The sequence below is a fragment of the Cardiocondyla obscurior genome, linkage group LG11 (genome assembly GCF_019399895.1).
Source record: "Cardiocondyla obscurior isolate alpha-2009 linkage group LG11, Cobs3.1, whole genome shotgun sequence".
Taxonomy (NCBI): domain Eukaryota; kingdom Metazoa; phylum Arthropoda; class Insecta; order Hymenoptera; family Formicidae; genus Cardiocondyla; species Cardiocondyla obscurior.
This window is the reverse complement of record NC_091874.1, coordinates 775,827-790,319: the sequence shown is the minus strand read 5'-3', so window position 1 is coordinate 790,319 and position 14,493 is coordinate 775,827. Positions and strand designations below refer to the sequence as shown.

Here is a 14,493-nt window from a genome sequence, read left to right as displayed (position 1 = left end):
TTAAACATAACATAATAGAAAAATTAAACTATTAAAAAAATTTTTAATATGCATTCATAAAGAAATTTCTGAAGGTATTAAAAGTTCAACAATCGCGATTTGATGATAAAAATAATTAGATTCAACCATTTTCTAGCGTGGTGTATTTAAAACCTGCAAGTGTCAAACGCGAGGATCATATTGTTAAAAGGGAGGAAAAAAAAAAAAGGAAGAGGGCCGATAATCGGTGAAAGTCAAGGACGGGGTCGACCGATATGGCATGCGTGCGATTGCGTTGCGCGATGCGTGTTCCAATTAATTTAACGACGTTATAAATTAATATAAATTCTTTTGCTTTTTTGAACGATAAAGTATTGAAGAAAATTACAATATTCCATTTAAATATAGAAAAGAAGAGATTATTTAGGTCAATAGAAATCTTAAATAGTAAAAAAAAAACCCAATCAAAAAAACGACAGATTAAAAATACAATTGTGACGTATCCAAAAATAGAATCTAAAAAAAGGGATCCGAGAGTGACCCAGTCATGTGATTGTTTAGCTGAATAGTCTATTATCTACCGAGATAACGTGGGCTTTGAAAGAAGCAGCCTCTTAATCTCTACGAACATAATATTTGAGCGTTCCGCTACTCATTTATTGTATTACGATCTCAGTGCAAGGTCCATTGAAAAGAAAAATCCTTTCTCGCTCTCGAGCTTGTTTACACGACCGTGACCGCTCGACGCATCGCGGCGTCATATCGGGAACCCCCGCCGTCGATAGACCCCCGAGGAAAAGGTGACGAGGAGGCGCATCTCTTTCTCTCGCGTACACGCGCGAGGATCCTACGTATATGTCGTTCGCATTATGGGGAAATACCTACGATCGTAGTGCCGGCACGATACGCGTCCCTCGCGGCGTAGGCAGTCGCGGTGAGTGGCGGCGGCGGAGTTTGGCTGGCGATGACAGTAGGTTGACTGAGAGGTGGTGCGGAAGCGGGCGCAGGTACGGGCACAGGCACGGGCACAGGCACAGGCACGGGTGCAGTCAACGACGGCGCGGTGGTGACGACCGCCGCTACCGCCGGCGTCGAGGTCGGCGGGTAGGAATGAAGCGGAGTAGAAGAGATGTAGCTGCCGCTGTTGTTGCCGCCGCCGCCGCTGCTGTTGTTGCTGACACCGCCTCCGCCGCCGCTCCCGATGTTGCTCGCACCGTTGTTGCTCGCGCCGCTGTTGCTCACGCTGCCGCCGCCACCCGTTGCAGAAGACAGAACGTTTGAGACGCCGACCAGACCGCTGCTACTCGTCGTGGTAACTCCGCCAGCAACGACGGCGGGACCACCTGCGGTCGCAGCGGCCGCCGCGGCTGCCGCTGCCGCGGACGAAGCGGCAGCGCCGCCCTGCACGTACGTCGCTCCCGTTCCTATCGTCCTCGGAGACACTGGGCTACTGCTCTTGATGTTGACATAGTTTTGCGTTGATCTGCAATACATAACGTTGCGTTAGACAGTTTATTCGAAATGACACACTTGTAAGAATTATATAATTGCGATTTTAATAGCGCGTGGCTGTTATTCCTACTTTCTGTCGCTTGATCATACGTCTCGGCAACGAAAAATACGAAAATACGCAGAGCCTGAATTGCGTCCTGTTAACTTAAGTCTTCAACAAATAGACGAGCTGATATGGTACTTCTATAGTTGACAACTAAAAGATAGCTAATAATATTCCAACGCTGCTACTTCTATATTAAAGATTGCGATAACGTCGTCATCTGCGAGAAAAGGACGCGGTGAACGGAAACTCTAGTCGCACCTTATCGATATTATTAATCACCTAATTTAAATATTCCTTATTTTACGCTATCTACGATCGAGATAAAGAATACCGCAACAAATTCTGTTACAAATGTAATATTCGCAAAGAAATGTATCGTGAATATTAGTCGCTCGAACGAACTTGTTACAGCGGAAGCGTCTAGCGGTTTGTTTATCGGCTCGTGTGTCACTGGCACATGTCATGCACACAGATTGATCCAATTTGACCGGCTTAGAAGAAAAAGAAAACTGTCAAGCAACGACGATTGACAGTGGCCTAAACAACTTTATACCATCGATCGATGCTCCCACCGGTCCCTTTTTTTTTTTCTCTCTCTCTCTCTTTCTCTCTGTATCCAATCACGTTTCCATCAAAGTTTCTAATTCCTTTTCCGAAGGCCACCAGTCTGTAATCCGAAACGTCGAAACAAAGACTTTTTCTCATATCCGACCGAACATTGCGCCGATTAATTTTTCCGCACCGTGCTTCTCCTTCCCTCTCTCGCTTGCTCCATCGCTCGATAAATTTAACAATATTGAATAACTCGTACACAGTGCCAAAAAGCGATTCAATTGTCGTGCCTTTTGTCTTTGCAAACCGAGACGCAAAAGCGGAAAAAAAAAAATTTATATATATATATATATATATGAGCGATAACAAAACCAGCCCAAACCCGTTAGATTAATGAGTTGCCCGAAACCGGCAAAATAACTCCAACAGCGAATAAGTAAGACTTAGCAGCAAAACTCTGAGTGGTTTCGAGTCGATTTGACACGGCTTCGTTACGTCAACTCCGTATTGAATTTTCGGACATTAGAAACACCAGAGAATTACTCGTTTTTCATTGCTCGCTTGATAATTACTTTTGTTAAAAAAAAGATTAATTGAAGGGATACGGCTGAATCTAACGGTGACCTTTTAAAGTAGCCTTGTCTATTGGCGTACAAGGTTATTCGTACGGCCGTTTCGTCACAAGTTCTCTAACATAATCGTGAATTAAAATCTTATCTCTCGAGTCGTTGCAAATAGTTTCTAGCGAGAGGAAGGAAGAGAGAGAGAGAGAGACTAGCCGGAAAACAGACGTGGCAATAATTAAAATACATCCTTCGGTTTGTAATTCGACTGACAACGACGGTAACTTGATTCCCGTCGACTCATTAAATCGCCCGATGCTCATGTGGATAACGGTACTCTCCGACAGGATATCTCGCAAGTATCGCGTATCTCGTCGAACCAGTCAATAACTACGTCGAAATTCGCGTCGGAGCCGCGAGCGCACGAAAATCGAGGATCATTGAGCCTGAAGCAGGTATTTGAAAATGCACAATTACAGAAACCGCGATAGAAGGAACGCGAAAATAATTCTAACGTGTATTTGGAGATGCGAGTTTTACGTGTAAATTTTTTTTTTTTTTTACAATTGAGCATTGCTCATATTTTTATTTGCTGATAATTTTAAATTTGAATTATGCCCGTCTTTCTGTTCTTTTTTTTTCCTCTCTCTCTCTCTCGAAGCCAAAAAACGTTCTGAAAAAAAGATGGGACGCGGTTGAGTCTTCGTTAAAGAAAAATCGACTGCAATTAACGAGCGAATCGACAGATCCAGTTAACTCGGAATAAAAAATGTGATTGCAAAAATTGCAATTTCTCCGCTTCGGTTCTCTTCGCCGCGTTGGTGGGTTATTAATTTAATTGAACTAATTAGTAATCCCGACGGAATCAAACGTCAGGCCTTGACTGCGATCGATACCGAAGCGCAGCAAGTATCGATGTCAGAAAATGAACGTTGTCTGGTTTGTTGTTTGCAAATTAGACAGCAAACGGCGCGTTATTTCCACTGACGGGAAATAAAATTCGATAATGTTCGCACTGTTCAAAATAACGTGGGATTTAAAGGGAGCAAACAACGGAGGGATAAAAGCTAAGGCTAACGTACGTGTTATTAAATCCAAACTGGTTATTCCGGCTGAGATTTATGGCGCAAATCGTGGAAAGTTTCACGGAAAATTTTTTGCCATCGCCCGCCTCAAATAACGCTGCGCTATCCGCGTAATGGCGTTTTTATCGAGTTTCGCTAAGGAGAAAGAGATCACGGATTCGAAATCCATCGCTAACACGCTCCTCTGGATTAAACGCCCGGTGAAGAATGTTATATTTTTCTCGGATACGCGATCGGGGCTCTTATCGGTCTCACGGAGGCAAATAAATGATGTTCACGTCCAGCAGCGATCTCACTTCCGACGTCTCTCTTTCTCGCGCGTATCTCAATCCCGAAGGTTCCCATCGATCGCAAAAAGCGAGTCGTCGCCCTCGACCTGCGACAATTACCGCGAGAAATTATCGACGTCCACGCGGCCGACATGGCAGGCGACGGTTTTCGCCGCCAAAAATTCATTTCAATATCACCGGACGTGAATTTCCTAATATTAGATTTTTCCCCAATTCGCTAATGCGTTTTTGAAACTTGACGCGGACTCGCTCGCGAAGAGACGCGACATATTTTTTTTGGATCAAAATTTTAATCAAATATAGATGCAATCGCGCGGCATCAATTTTGCTTTTCAACTCTCGATAGAGCTTTACGACCGTAACGTTTTTCTACGCGAAACGAATCGCGCCATGATGCGCGACGCAATGTCATCGCTCGAGAGAAATTAATCAAGATCAAACCTGCAAGAGCACAGCGCATATTACCAATGGAGTCGTGATTCTTCGAGCGCAGGATGCGCGGGTCCGTCCGCGGTCGTGAGAACGCATAAAGCAGCTGTCCCGTGGCCTCGCGTACAGGTCCCGCGGACGTAGTCGTTCAAAATTGGATCTAGGTGAAAAGGGAAAGAGACTCCGGCGCGGCGCGCGAAACAAGCTGACGAAAAGAAAGGACGGCCGTGGCGGGAGGGTGAAGAAAACGCGGAGGAAGTGGTGCGCCAAGCGGAAAAAGAAGGACCGTGAGAGAAGGCGAGAGCCGTAGAAGAAACGATGGGTACCCGTGACGGCGGGCGAAACGCGCGCCGACCAATCGCGCGGCGCGTCGAAAATACGATTCGCGCCGGAATAGTTGCCATTGGCGTTCCGCGCGGCAGCGTACTCTCGAAGCGACGGGGGCGACATTTCGGCGGCGGTGCGCCACACGTGGCAGAATTTGCCACGCGTGCGTACAGTCGCCGGAGGAGGCGCTCGCGCCGCACGGATCCGCGTGGTCGGAGTCGACGCGACGACGACGTTCGCGCCGGATTGCGCAAGCGCGCTGCACCCGTCGAATAGGGTGAATGTGCCTGCCGTTCTCGTCGGCTCTCTCGCGAGAACGCGACGTTGCTGCCCGCGTTGTTGCCGAATCGCGCGAGCCGCGAACCCCATTAAACGTCGAAGCCGAGGCCGGGAGACTCTCCCGCCCGCGCCACTCGCTAACGGATTACGACGGAAGGTTAATCGGTGACGGACGAGAGTTCGTTGTTCAACCGCGATTGCCGCTACTCCTTTTTTTTTTTTTTTTCTATTCTCTTTTTTTGCTTTTCTCCCCCCTCTCCTCCCCTCCGGGCAAAACCGAAGATGGATGAAGGTCCTAGTCATTCGGCTTCTCAGACACACGCACTCACGCTTTCCGATTTTTTTTTTTTCCCCAAAGAAATTCGTATCACGAAGAGAGAGAGAGAGAGAAGGAGAGAATTCGTAGCGTAAGAAACACGCACGCATTAGTCGACTTTGCGAGCGATCGCTGACGGTTCTGAGATAAGCCAACAGCGAGAATGATGAAAACGAAGGGAAAAAGGGGAAAGAAAAAAGAAGTCGACTCTTTTCAAATACAGTCCGACCCCGAGCGAGGCGAACAATAGGTGCGCTTCTTGCGTACCGTCGCGAACAACACACTCGCGCGCTGTCGAGCTGCATTTAGCAGCGCCTTTATGATCAAAGCGAAGCGAAATACGTCGCAAAAACGGAGCGAGCGAGTATCGCACCACTTACGAATGCGCACTTTCCGATGTAAAATATTCCTCGCGCGGAACCTTGCACTTCGGATCTATATTTTTACCGCGCACAATGCTTGGCGGAAAGTTTCGTCTAGCGCACACATGACGCCTGCGCATATATTGACAGAGAGAGAAAGAGAGAGAGAGAGAGAAAATTTCATTCTTCGCACGACATTATAAACGTGCTGCAGGGCGTTCAAATAGCTTCGAAGACAGAAAGAATTGCGTAAAACAAAGATATAATAAGAAACCCGCATGTTCAAAAAACCTAACTAATCAATTATTAATTAATTAAAGACTCTTGGTCAAACAAAACAAAACTAACGATTTGCAGCTCGTATTTCACTGTTAATTAAAAATTACATCACTCCTGTGCCCGCGTTTCCTCGTTAAAAAAATATTAGCGAAGCAACGTGCTGCAAACAAACTTGTTACGAAACGTAATCGTAACGCGCGAGCGGTTAATCGGGCCTCGTTCGAGATTTAATTATTAACGACGTCGTGTGATTTCAAGGCAGATAACGGCGCAAAATGTGAGGAAGAGGGGAGATAAAAAATGCCTCCGCGTGATGGCTTCGAATTTATTTTCCAGCCTCCTGGAAGGCGTAGAATTACACGTGGCACGAAGGAGGCGTCGTAAACGGGCGAACGTGAAATAGAGCGGACCAGTCGTACATCCGAAACGCTCTTGCCGCGCTAGAAACTCTACTCGGACGAACAAAGAGGATGCACGCGATGCCGCGAGCGTATCCCGCCGCCTGCGATCGATAACGCGACGCGCGGGCGGCGAGTTTTTTTCGCCCATTTTTTCGAAAAAGCCGGAGGTACGAAGTGAAAGTAAACCTGGAGGATCCTCTCGAGATATCAAACCGTTCCATTAACGTTTAACAGTCGCCACTGCTCGCGCTTATATTTATCCCGCGCTCGTTTCAGTGGATAAAAACCTAGCCGGTCTATTTCTGTGTAGGTAACGTCTTCATCCGCGGTTCTCGATGAATGGAAGAAATCACTTTTACGGAGAAAGTACGGCATGCATATTCATCGCTAACGCGCGCCTATGCGTGAGGGAAATTGCAATCGGCCGGGAAGTCCCGGGAAATATACGGAACCTCCGGATACCGTCGTCTCTTCAGAGCTCGGCCTAGAGTTCCCTAAGTATTCGAAATCCTTCTCCCGTCGCATTTTACACCTTTCGAGCGTCATCGCGAAACAGAGATCATTTTCGTTTAAGGCGCGCGGCGAGTCGTGCCGGCGCACGTACGGCCAAGTAATTTTCGCGCCTCCGGTCGCAGCCCCTCTCCCCCCCGGGGGGGTTCTGGGTCTCTTCGCGGAAACGTCGCCCCGTCCGATTCACGGCAGCGAGGTCTCTCTCGATTGAAATCGGGTGCCCGCTCGGACGACCGATGGCTCTTCCCTCGACTATGGGCTCTCGATGACGTAACGGTCACTGACCCCCTCCCACCTCAGGCGAGTCCTCTTCTTCCCGTCTCTCCCCTCGTCGCCTTCCCCGGGCGCGTCCGCGGTGCCTCCACTCCCCCACCATGCCGTTGTCATCTATTCTTTCTCCCTCTGACGGGTGATGCGCGCGCGATATGGCGTTCGTTATACGCATGCATAGGTCAGCACGACGAGGAGAGCGACGGTGTTGCGCGCGCGGGTGTTTGCACTCGCGCGCGTGGACGTGTCGTGTATTCGAGTGCCAGCCGCCGCACGCACATGGGCGCGCACACGCTTCGCCGTGTGTGCACGAATACGCGACGCGTACGGCACATTGTCGTCGTAGCCGTCGACGGTGCCGACGCCCGTGGAACGTTTCACTTTACGACGAATCATTAAGTTTCAGGTACCTCCGGCCGCGCTACGTATCTCTCCGCGCGGCGAATAGAACGGATATTCCTGCCGCTGCCACTTGACGCTTTACGTCTATTTGACTGACGAAACGCCGCCTACGTGCACCGCGCGTCTATTTCGCCGAAGATTTTTCAGCATTACCGGAGACATTCCGACGGCTGAAGGGGATTCAGTTTTTCCGTCGAGCGGAGACGTCACTCGCGTCCAACGCGTTGACGCGACGGCATGATAGATTTCGTCATTAAACCCTAGTTTTTCGTACTTATTACGCACAGAATCGCTAAAATGGATAGCTAAGTAAAAAAAAAAAAAAAAAAAAGAAAAAAATTACGTACTCGAGCCGAGATCTTTACACGAACAGTAATTCAATGGAGATGATTATATGCAGTATAAGTTATTAATCTTATCTATATTATAATTCCGAGATTACTTCGCGAGCATCGGCGATAAACGAATTCTAGGCGCAGTCGATGATGCGCAAAATGTTGACGCAGACGAGCAAATTTGTACAGATCTTGATAGTGGCGTAAAAATAGCGAGCATTAGTATTGAAAGGAGAAAGAAAGAAAGAAAGAGAGGACAGCTCGTTGACCGTATATCGCGATGCGTGTGTATCTTGTCGAGCGAGTGAGAAAGAGAGACAGAAACCGAGCGAGAGAGACCGAGGGAAGCAGAAGCAGAGGGGAGGACAGAAACGTAGGATCGATAGACTATGTACAACGCTACATAGTACATAACTCATATGAAACACGCACGAGAGAAAGAGAGAGAGGGCGGTGGAGAACGGAGCGTAAATGAATTCTCGCGTTATCAATGGCTAAATATTTACGGTAAACCGAAAAGTGCGTTACGATTACCGCCGGCATCTATTTCCCGAGTTTCCTGACAACCGTACGTAGAAATTGTAAAACGAGTGAACTTTAACCCAAGCCTGGACCCCAAATTGCCAGTTTTGGTTGCTGTTACTTAACCAGGACTGGATTAGTTCTGGCTAAGAAACGTCAACTGAGACCGGCACAACTCGGGGGTTTAAGTCTTGGGTCAAAGCTGGCCCATTTTTTTTACAATTCTTACACGGGGCGTCGCAAACGCAGCATTTAACAAGCAGGGGTTCCCGAGCACGCGACCAATCGATTCCCCCGTCGATTTCTTTCTTTCTTAATAGCGTGACCCGTGTCCTGGATACATGTGACCGGCCACGTCGCGAATTCGCGAGAAAGTGTTCGACCTATTTTACGTAACAACGAGCGGTTTGCCGCGCGATCGAATTAACGAGGGGAAAAGAGGGTGGGCCCGTCGCCGAGATCATCTTGGCAACCGCGATATTTCTAGCCTCTCGGCATCTTTCTTGCGGGAAGAGTGTGCGCGAAGTGCACGGAGCCTAGTAAAAAAAAAAAATGCGCCGGGAATAGAAATCTCTACCACCCCGAGATGTGTCGCCCGCATCGATTTGACCCGTGGCTCACTTCTGGAATCGACGCTACGAGAGGGAGAGGACCGCCACGTAAACACAAGCTTTTATGACAGACCTCGCGAAACTCTCAGTGCGGGAATCTGCGTCAGGGGTGAAAGAGAGAGAAAAAAAAAAAAATGTATGAAAAAGAGAGACCGTCCTTGAGCCTTTTCCATCAACTCTGCCTTCTTTTCCTGCCTTCGCTATACGCCTTCTACCTTCTCTTTTTCTCTCCTTCCGGTACGTATAACTATTTATCGTTCACGATCGCAATCAACGGCGACAATAGTAAATATTTCTTCGGCGTTCTCCCGAGCCTCGTAAACCGTTCGCAAAACTGCCGAGCCGCGTCTCGCACGGAACGTAAATGATGGATGATCGTCTAATTACTACATCGCTTCGTTGCAGGCAAACACCTGCTCTTCGAGGTCTTCGATATCCAAACAGTTATCACGGAAACATTTCGAAACGGTACATCGTGAAACGCATCGGCCGTCGCGTTGTACTTTTCGATTCGTTAAAGTCGATATTACCTTCGTAAAAACTCCAACGAGATTGATAATGACTTTTCCAAGTTCCATATTACGTTCCTTTTGCAACTACCGAGTCTCAACTTGCATTTCCGTCGAAAGTTCACTTTTAATCTTCGACCCGCAAAATAATTTTGTAATTGAATTTTGTCTCAACTTCGTCCCCGAGATGAAAGTCGATTTCAAGTTCGCTAAGGAAAATATTCCTATCGCTAATTCCTTTGGAATTTTGCGCCTCGTCGTATGTGCACGGGCGCGCAACTTTATCAGCCGCTTTTTTAATTTATCACCGTTCCTAACTTAATTCATTATCGCCTCGTGATTAATACTCCCGAGTGTTAAGGCGCGACAACATTTTGTAAAGTTTAAACATCTTGGCTGTAAAATTTTTAAAGCGCGTCTAGCCGTTACTCTTCGGTTTCATCTCGCTTTGTTCCGCCGGGTTAAAAAAAAAAAGAAACGTACGCGAAGAATTGGTCTTCGGCTTGCTGCGCCGGCGTGTCCCATTTAAACATACATATTTCGCACGTGCATATTTTACGATGCGCTCCTTTTTCCCAGGGCACCACTCGCCATTTATTTACGAGACATCGAGCCGTGTAACGGCGCGTATACGGACGTCATAAATGTACGCCGTGTAATTTAAGGGCGAACTACTCGCAAAAGAGATCGAGTTTTAAGTATCAACGTTACTCCGTAACGTGAAATATCGCGGTTACAAAAAAAAAAAAAAAAGAAAGAAAGAGAAAAAAAAAGGAAAACCCGTAACAAGTGCCTTTTATTGTCGCGGTCGAAGCTGTTCTACGATTTCGCGATGGGAGGAAAAGCGATACGAGTGCCATCAAATTTCCATTAGAAAGAAAACGTTGCTTCACCTACATTGAATATACATAGACGCTTTCCAGATACCGCTCAATTAATTTTAGCTATCCTGTCGCCCGCCTGTGGTCCGATAAAAATTTCATCGGGACCCCGATCGTTCGGGGGTCGCCAGTTTTAGAGCGCGGAGAAGACTTATCTCGAAGAAATGGGGGTAAAAAAAAAATCGTCGATGGAAGAGAGCAGAATCCGCGTGGCACACGTAAGAATTGGATTACGCCGCGCGTGTCGAATATCACACGAGCGGGGGACATTCCCCGGCGTACACGTGCACGCGAAGAGACGCGGCCGCGTTATCAGCATCCTTTTCATCCGTGTCTTCGATCCGCGTCCGTGCCCCGGTCACCCTTCCCTCTCTTCCGGCGGTCCGCGCCGTTTTCCTTCGCCAGACAGTCTGATTCATAATCTATATATCACGGTCGGCGCGTTTCCCGCCTCTCGCTTCCCTCCACCTCCTCGGCCGCGGCCCGCCGTCGGGTTAGCCAAGTATGTACATGTGTTGACGAACCTAACCTCGCCAGCCGTTTTCCCGCGTGGCGAGAGAGGAAGATAGAGGATTTCACTCCCACGCCAAGTCCGAAACTTGACCGCTTAACGGCCGGCCGTGAAGAGAAGGGCGCGTTGTCCCGTGATGTTAGATTGGACGGCCTTTTGAGCGATCGAGGCCCGAAGTTGTCAGAGGAAAGAGCGTGGGCTAGCCGTCTCGGTGGCGACGCCAAACACACCCGGGAGAGCGAAAAGGGTCGCGAGAGAACAGGATGACCGATAAACGTCGGTCGCGAGGTGTCGAACGGTTTCGCAGTCGCGAGACAGATTTCTAAATATTATGAGCGCGCTAACACGGACTCTGACTACTAAGAAAATGTATATTCGTCGAGGCGATGTATTTACGGCGGATAAAAAAAAATGTCACGTGGTTCAGCCACGTGATAAGGACGTTTCGTTAGAATTTTCTGAGTCGCGGTGGAATAAAACGAGGCAGGCAGAGCGCGAATAATTTGTATGTATTGTAGACTTACGTGAATGGATTATATGGATAATCGAAATAGCTGGGAAAATCTGGACGATAACCCGGATGACTCGAGAGACCCGTGACACTTAGGTTAGTCAGGTCCCCGGGATGGCCGGGCAGTCGACGAGACGAATGACGCTGGCCGTATAAATCGGGAAATTCTGGATACCCGAGAGGAGTTCCGCTTGAATATTTTCTCCGCATTGCGCGCACATAACGGCCCTTCACGTTTCGGGTACTGATAACACCGGCACGAGCACAGATAGCACGACGTTGCCGATAACGAAAGTCCGCACCGCTCACGACAGTCCCGAGATCGAACAGCGTTCCGAGAAACTGTTTGAGGTTAGAATCGGCAGGTAGTACAAGCAACGTGGCGTCTCAACACGAAAATGTTTGTCTGCAAGACACGAGGAGACGGAGAGGCGATTGAACTTGAAAATATACAATAGACCCGGTTAACTAGGGTGGACCTCTAAACGAGGTTTTTCTTAAAAAGGGAAAGAGAAAGAAAAAAAACGAATTTCTGCCTGTCGACCAGATGCAATTGCGCTTTTGTAAAAAAATATCTTCCCAGGACGCTTATCTCCAACTTGATTTCGTGACGCGCGTAGTAAAAAATTTATAAACAATTTTCTATCGAAGATAATCACGAGTGGGTTTGACGATATGTTTATGCTAATAAAAAATTAACAATATTCTCGTTCGCGAGATTAAAGTATATATAAAAGTTTCAACGTGTATAAAATTAGCATCTAGAAAATATTCTACTAAACGCTGGAAGGCCAGCCTCGCAAGATCAATCTTAATTCACCGCTGATTGTTTGCATGTACATCACGACGCACCTCTTTCGCCTCGCTGTTCGAGTCCCGCAAATTTCGAGGTCACATTTCGCGTAGACCATTGTGAGTCACGTTCCTCTCGAGTGTGCAGCCGAATCAGAGACGGAAAAACAGCCGAAGCGGCCGTCGAAATGACAAATGAAAAAATCATTCATGCTTCGCGAAAAAAAAAAAGATTAAACTTTTTTTTTTTTGTAGAATTTAATTAGATTGTTGAAAACGGGTTTTTCGGAAAATTTAGAAAATTGGATATTTGCAAACGCCAAATTGAACTCGCGAGTACGTAATAACAAATCAAAACGAGACGTCTCTCGAGCCTCTTCGATTGTTCGCGCTTCGGAAAAAAAAAAAAAAAAAAAAAAAAAAGACCGAACAAAAATGGATTTGAAATTTCGTGTCTCTCTCGTGCACGTCGTAGATTTTGAGAGACCGATCGAAGGAGTAGGCAGGTAAAACGTGGGCGGAGCATGCGTACATCTGCGTGATGACTAACAGATGTGACAGAGCGTAGTTTCGAAGACTTTGTACTTTTCAGGCAGCTGCATCAGGCTTACAATGACACCTCGAGTTCGTAAACTAGATAGATAAATTTAGCTCGCGAGAGATGCGCTTTAAAATTTGTCAACTGACACGAGCCGCACCACGACACGATTGCGTGTACCTTAAATGTCGACACAAATTTTTTTTTTTTTTTTATTTAAAGCGCCTTATCGAGAATAAGAATTATTTCAAACGATCTGTTTAATTGTCCGACGAAACGTTGCTTTTCTATAAAGATACAGTTTTGTTTAAGATCGAAAGGGACTTTAATCGATGAATATAAATCTGTCGTAAGCTACTGACACGACCGAGCATCCTGCGTACCAAGAAAAATGTATTAATCATGTAATACGTCTTTATGTAACAAATATTTTCTCGAGAGGTAATGCTCGAATGCTTTTATCTAATCATTATTCCTAATTGATATGAGTCACTTCGATACAAGGTATTAAATGAATTTTTTTATCTTGACGCACGAAGCTCGATTTCGAAAGAAAAAGAAAAAGAAATCAAATAGTCGGAATAAAAAGGATCTAAATCAGGAAAAATTATCCCTTTTTTCACGTAGTAAATTATAATAAAATCCCTCCCTTTTTCTCTCTCTCTCTCTTCTAAACAAGAAGCACTTTCTTACGGAGATTATTTCTAATTAACAAGTGGAAGCGAGTTATCCGAGCCCTTTAATTTCTGGCTCGGCTTACAAGCTTGGTTTCAACACTCTTGTTAAAGTCGATAATATCGTATTCGCGCACGCGTTACAATAAAAGCGAGAGTACCTGTCCTTCGCGATGCTGTGTATGCAGCTGTTGGGAAATAAATACGCCGTTTCTATATCTAATTCTGCAGCCCTCGTCCCTTCGAACTATGCGATCCCGTATTGTGCACCCGTGAATTCCCCGGCGTCGTGCATTCTTCGCTATGTAATAGGCTTAAAATACGATGCAAATGGAGCCAAGAGGCTCGCGGTTCGTACATAAAGTATATTCTAAGCCGCGCGACACTTATATAACCGTCGCTAGAACTTCCGCGCAGATTGCGTTGTCTCCGGCAAAAATATCTCACCTTTCCCAGTGGCCCGTCTAGTTATAAACACGATAAAATACTCTGGAATACGGCCCTCGCCTTGTAAATATGTCGATAAGCGTGAAAGACCGACAAAATTCAGCCTACGAGCCTGCCGAATCAAAGTAAACGTCACGTTCTCAAACGGGAACAATCGCGCGTTATGAATTTAACTGAGCCGACACCGGCGAGAGAGATTTAATTCCCTTTGAAGACGCGCGTTCATATTTTTATATATTTAATGGTTTCACTTTTTAATGTATGCTTGATGCATCGGTGCTACGTGCGCGGCGTTATCATTGCGTGAACGCGTGCAACGCGTACGTGTGTGTACTTGGGTGAGTCACCGAACAAACGATGGTCGCTTTTAGGCACATTGACGAAACAATATTGATTACGCCGCGCGAAAGACCGCTTCCGCGGCCGTCGCAAAGACTTATTTACGAGAAATGTAAATGCGTCATTAGTCGCAAAAGCCGACCGAGAGCAACGAGAACGATTGTCCCTATTCACCATCTTTCTTATAATTTTTTTTACCACTCAGAGACATGATCTAGCAT

The 14,493-nt window shown here is 46.7% G+C and overlaps 1 protein-coding gene across 7 annotated transcripts in view; it reads right to left on the bottom strand.

Moving 5' to 3' along the window:
* Positions 1–14,493, bottom strand: part of Smr (nuclear receptor corepressor smrter) — a 73,066-nt gene that overhangs the window by 30,667 nt on the left and 27,906 nt on the right. For all 7 annotated transcript variants that reach the window (XM_070663125.1, XM_070663124.1, XM_070663126.1 and 4 more), the window contains one exon: positions 865–1,462. In XM_070663125.1, coding sequence (XP_070519226.1) covers positions 865–1,462 — 598 coding nt within the window. The remainder of the gene's footprint in view (positions 1–864; positions 1,463–14,493) is intronic.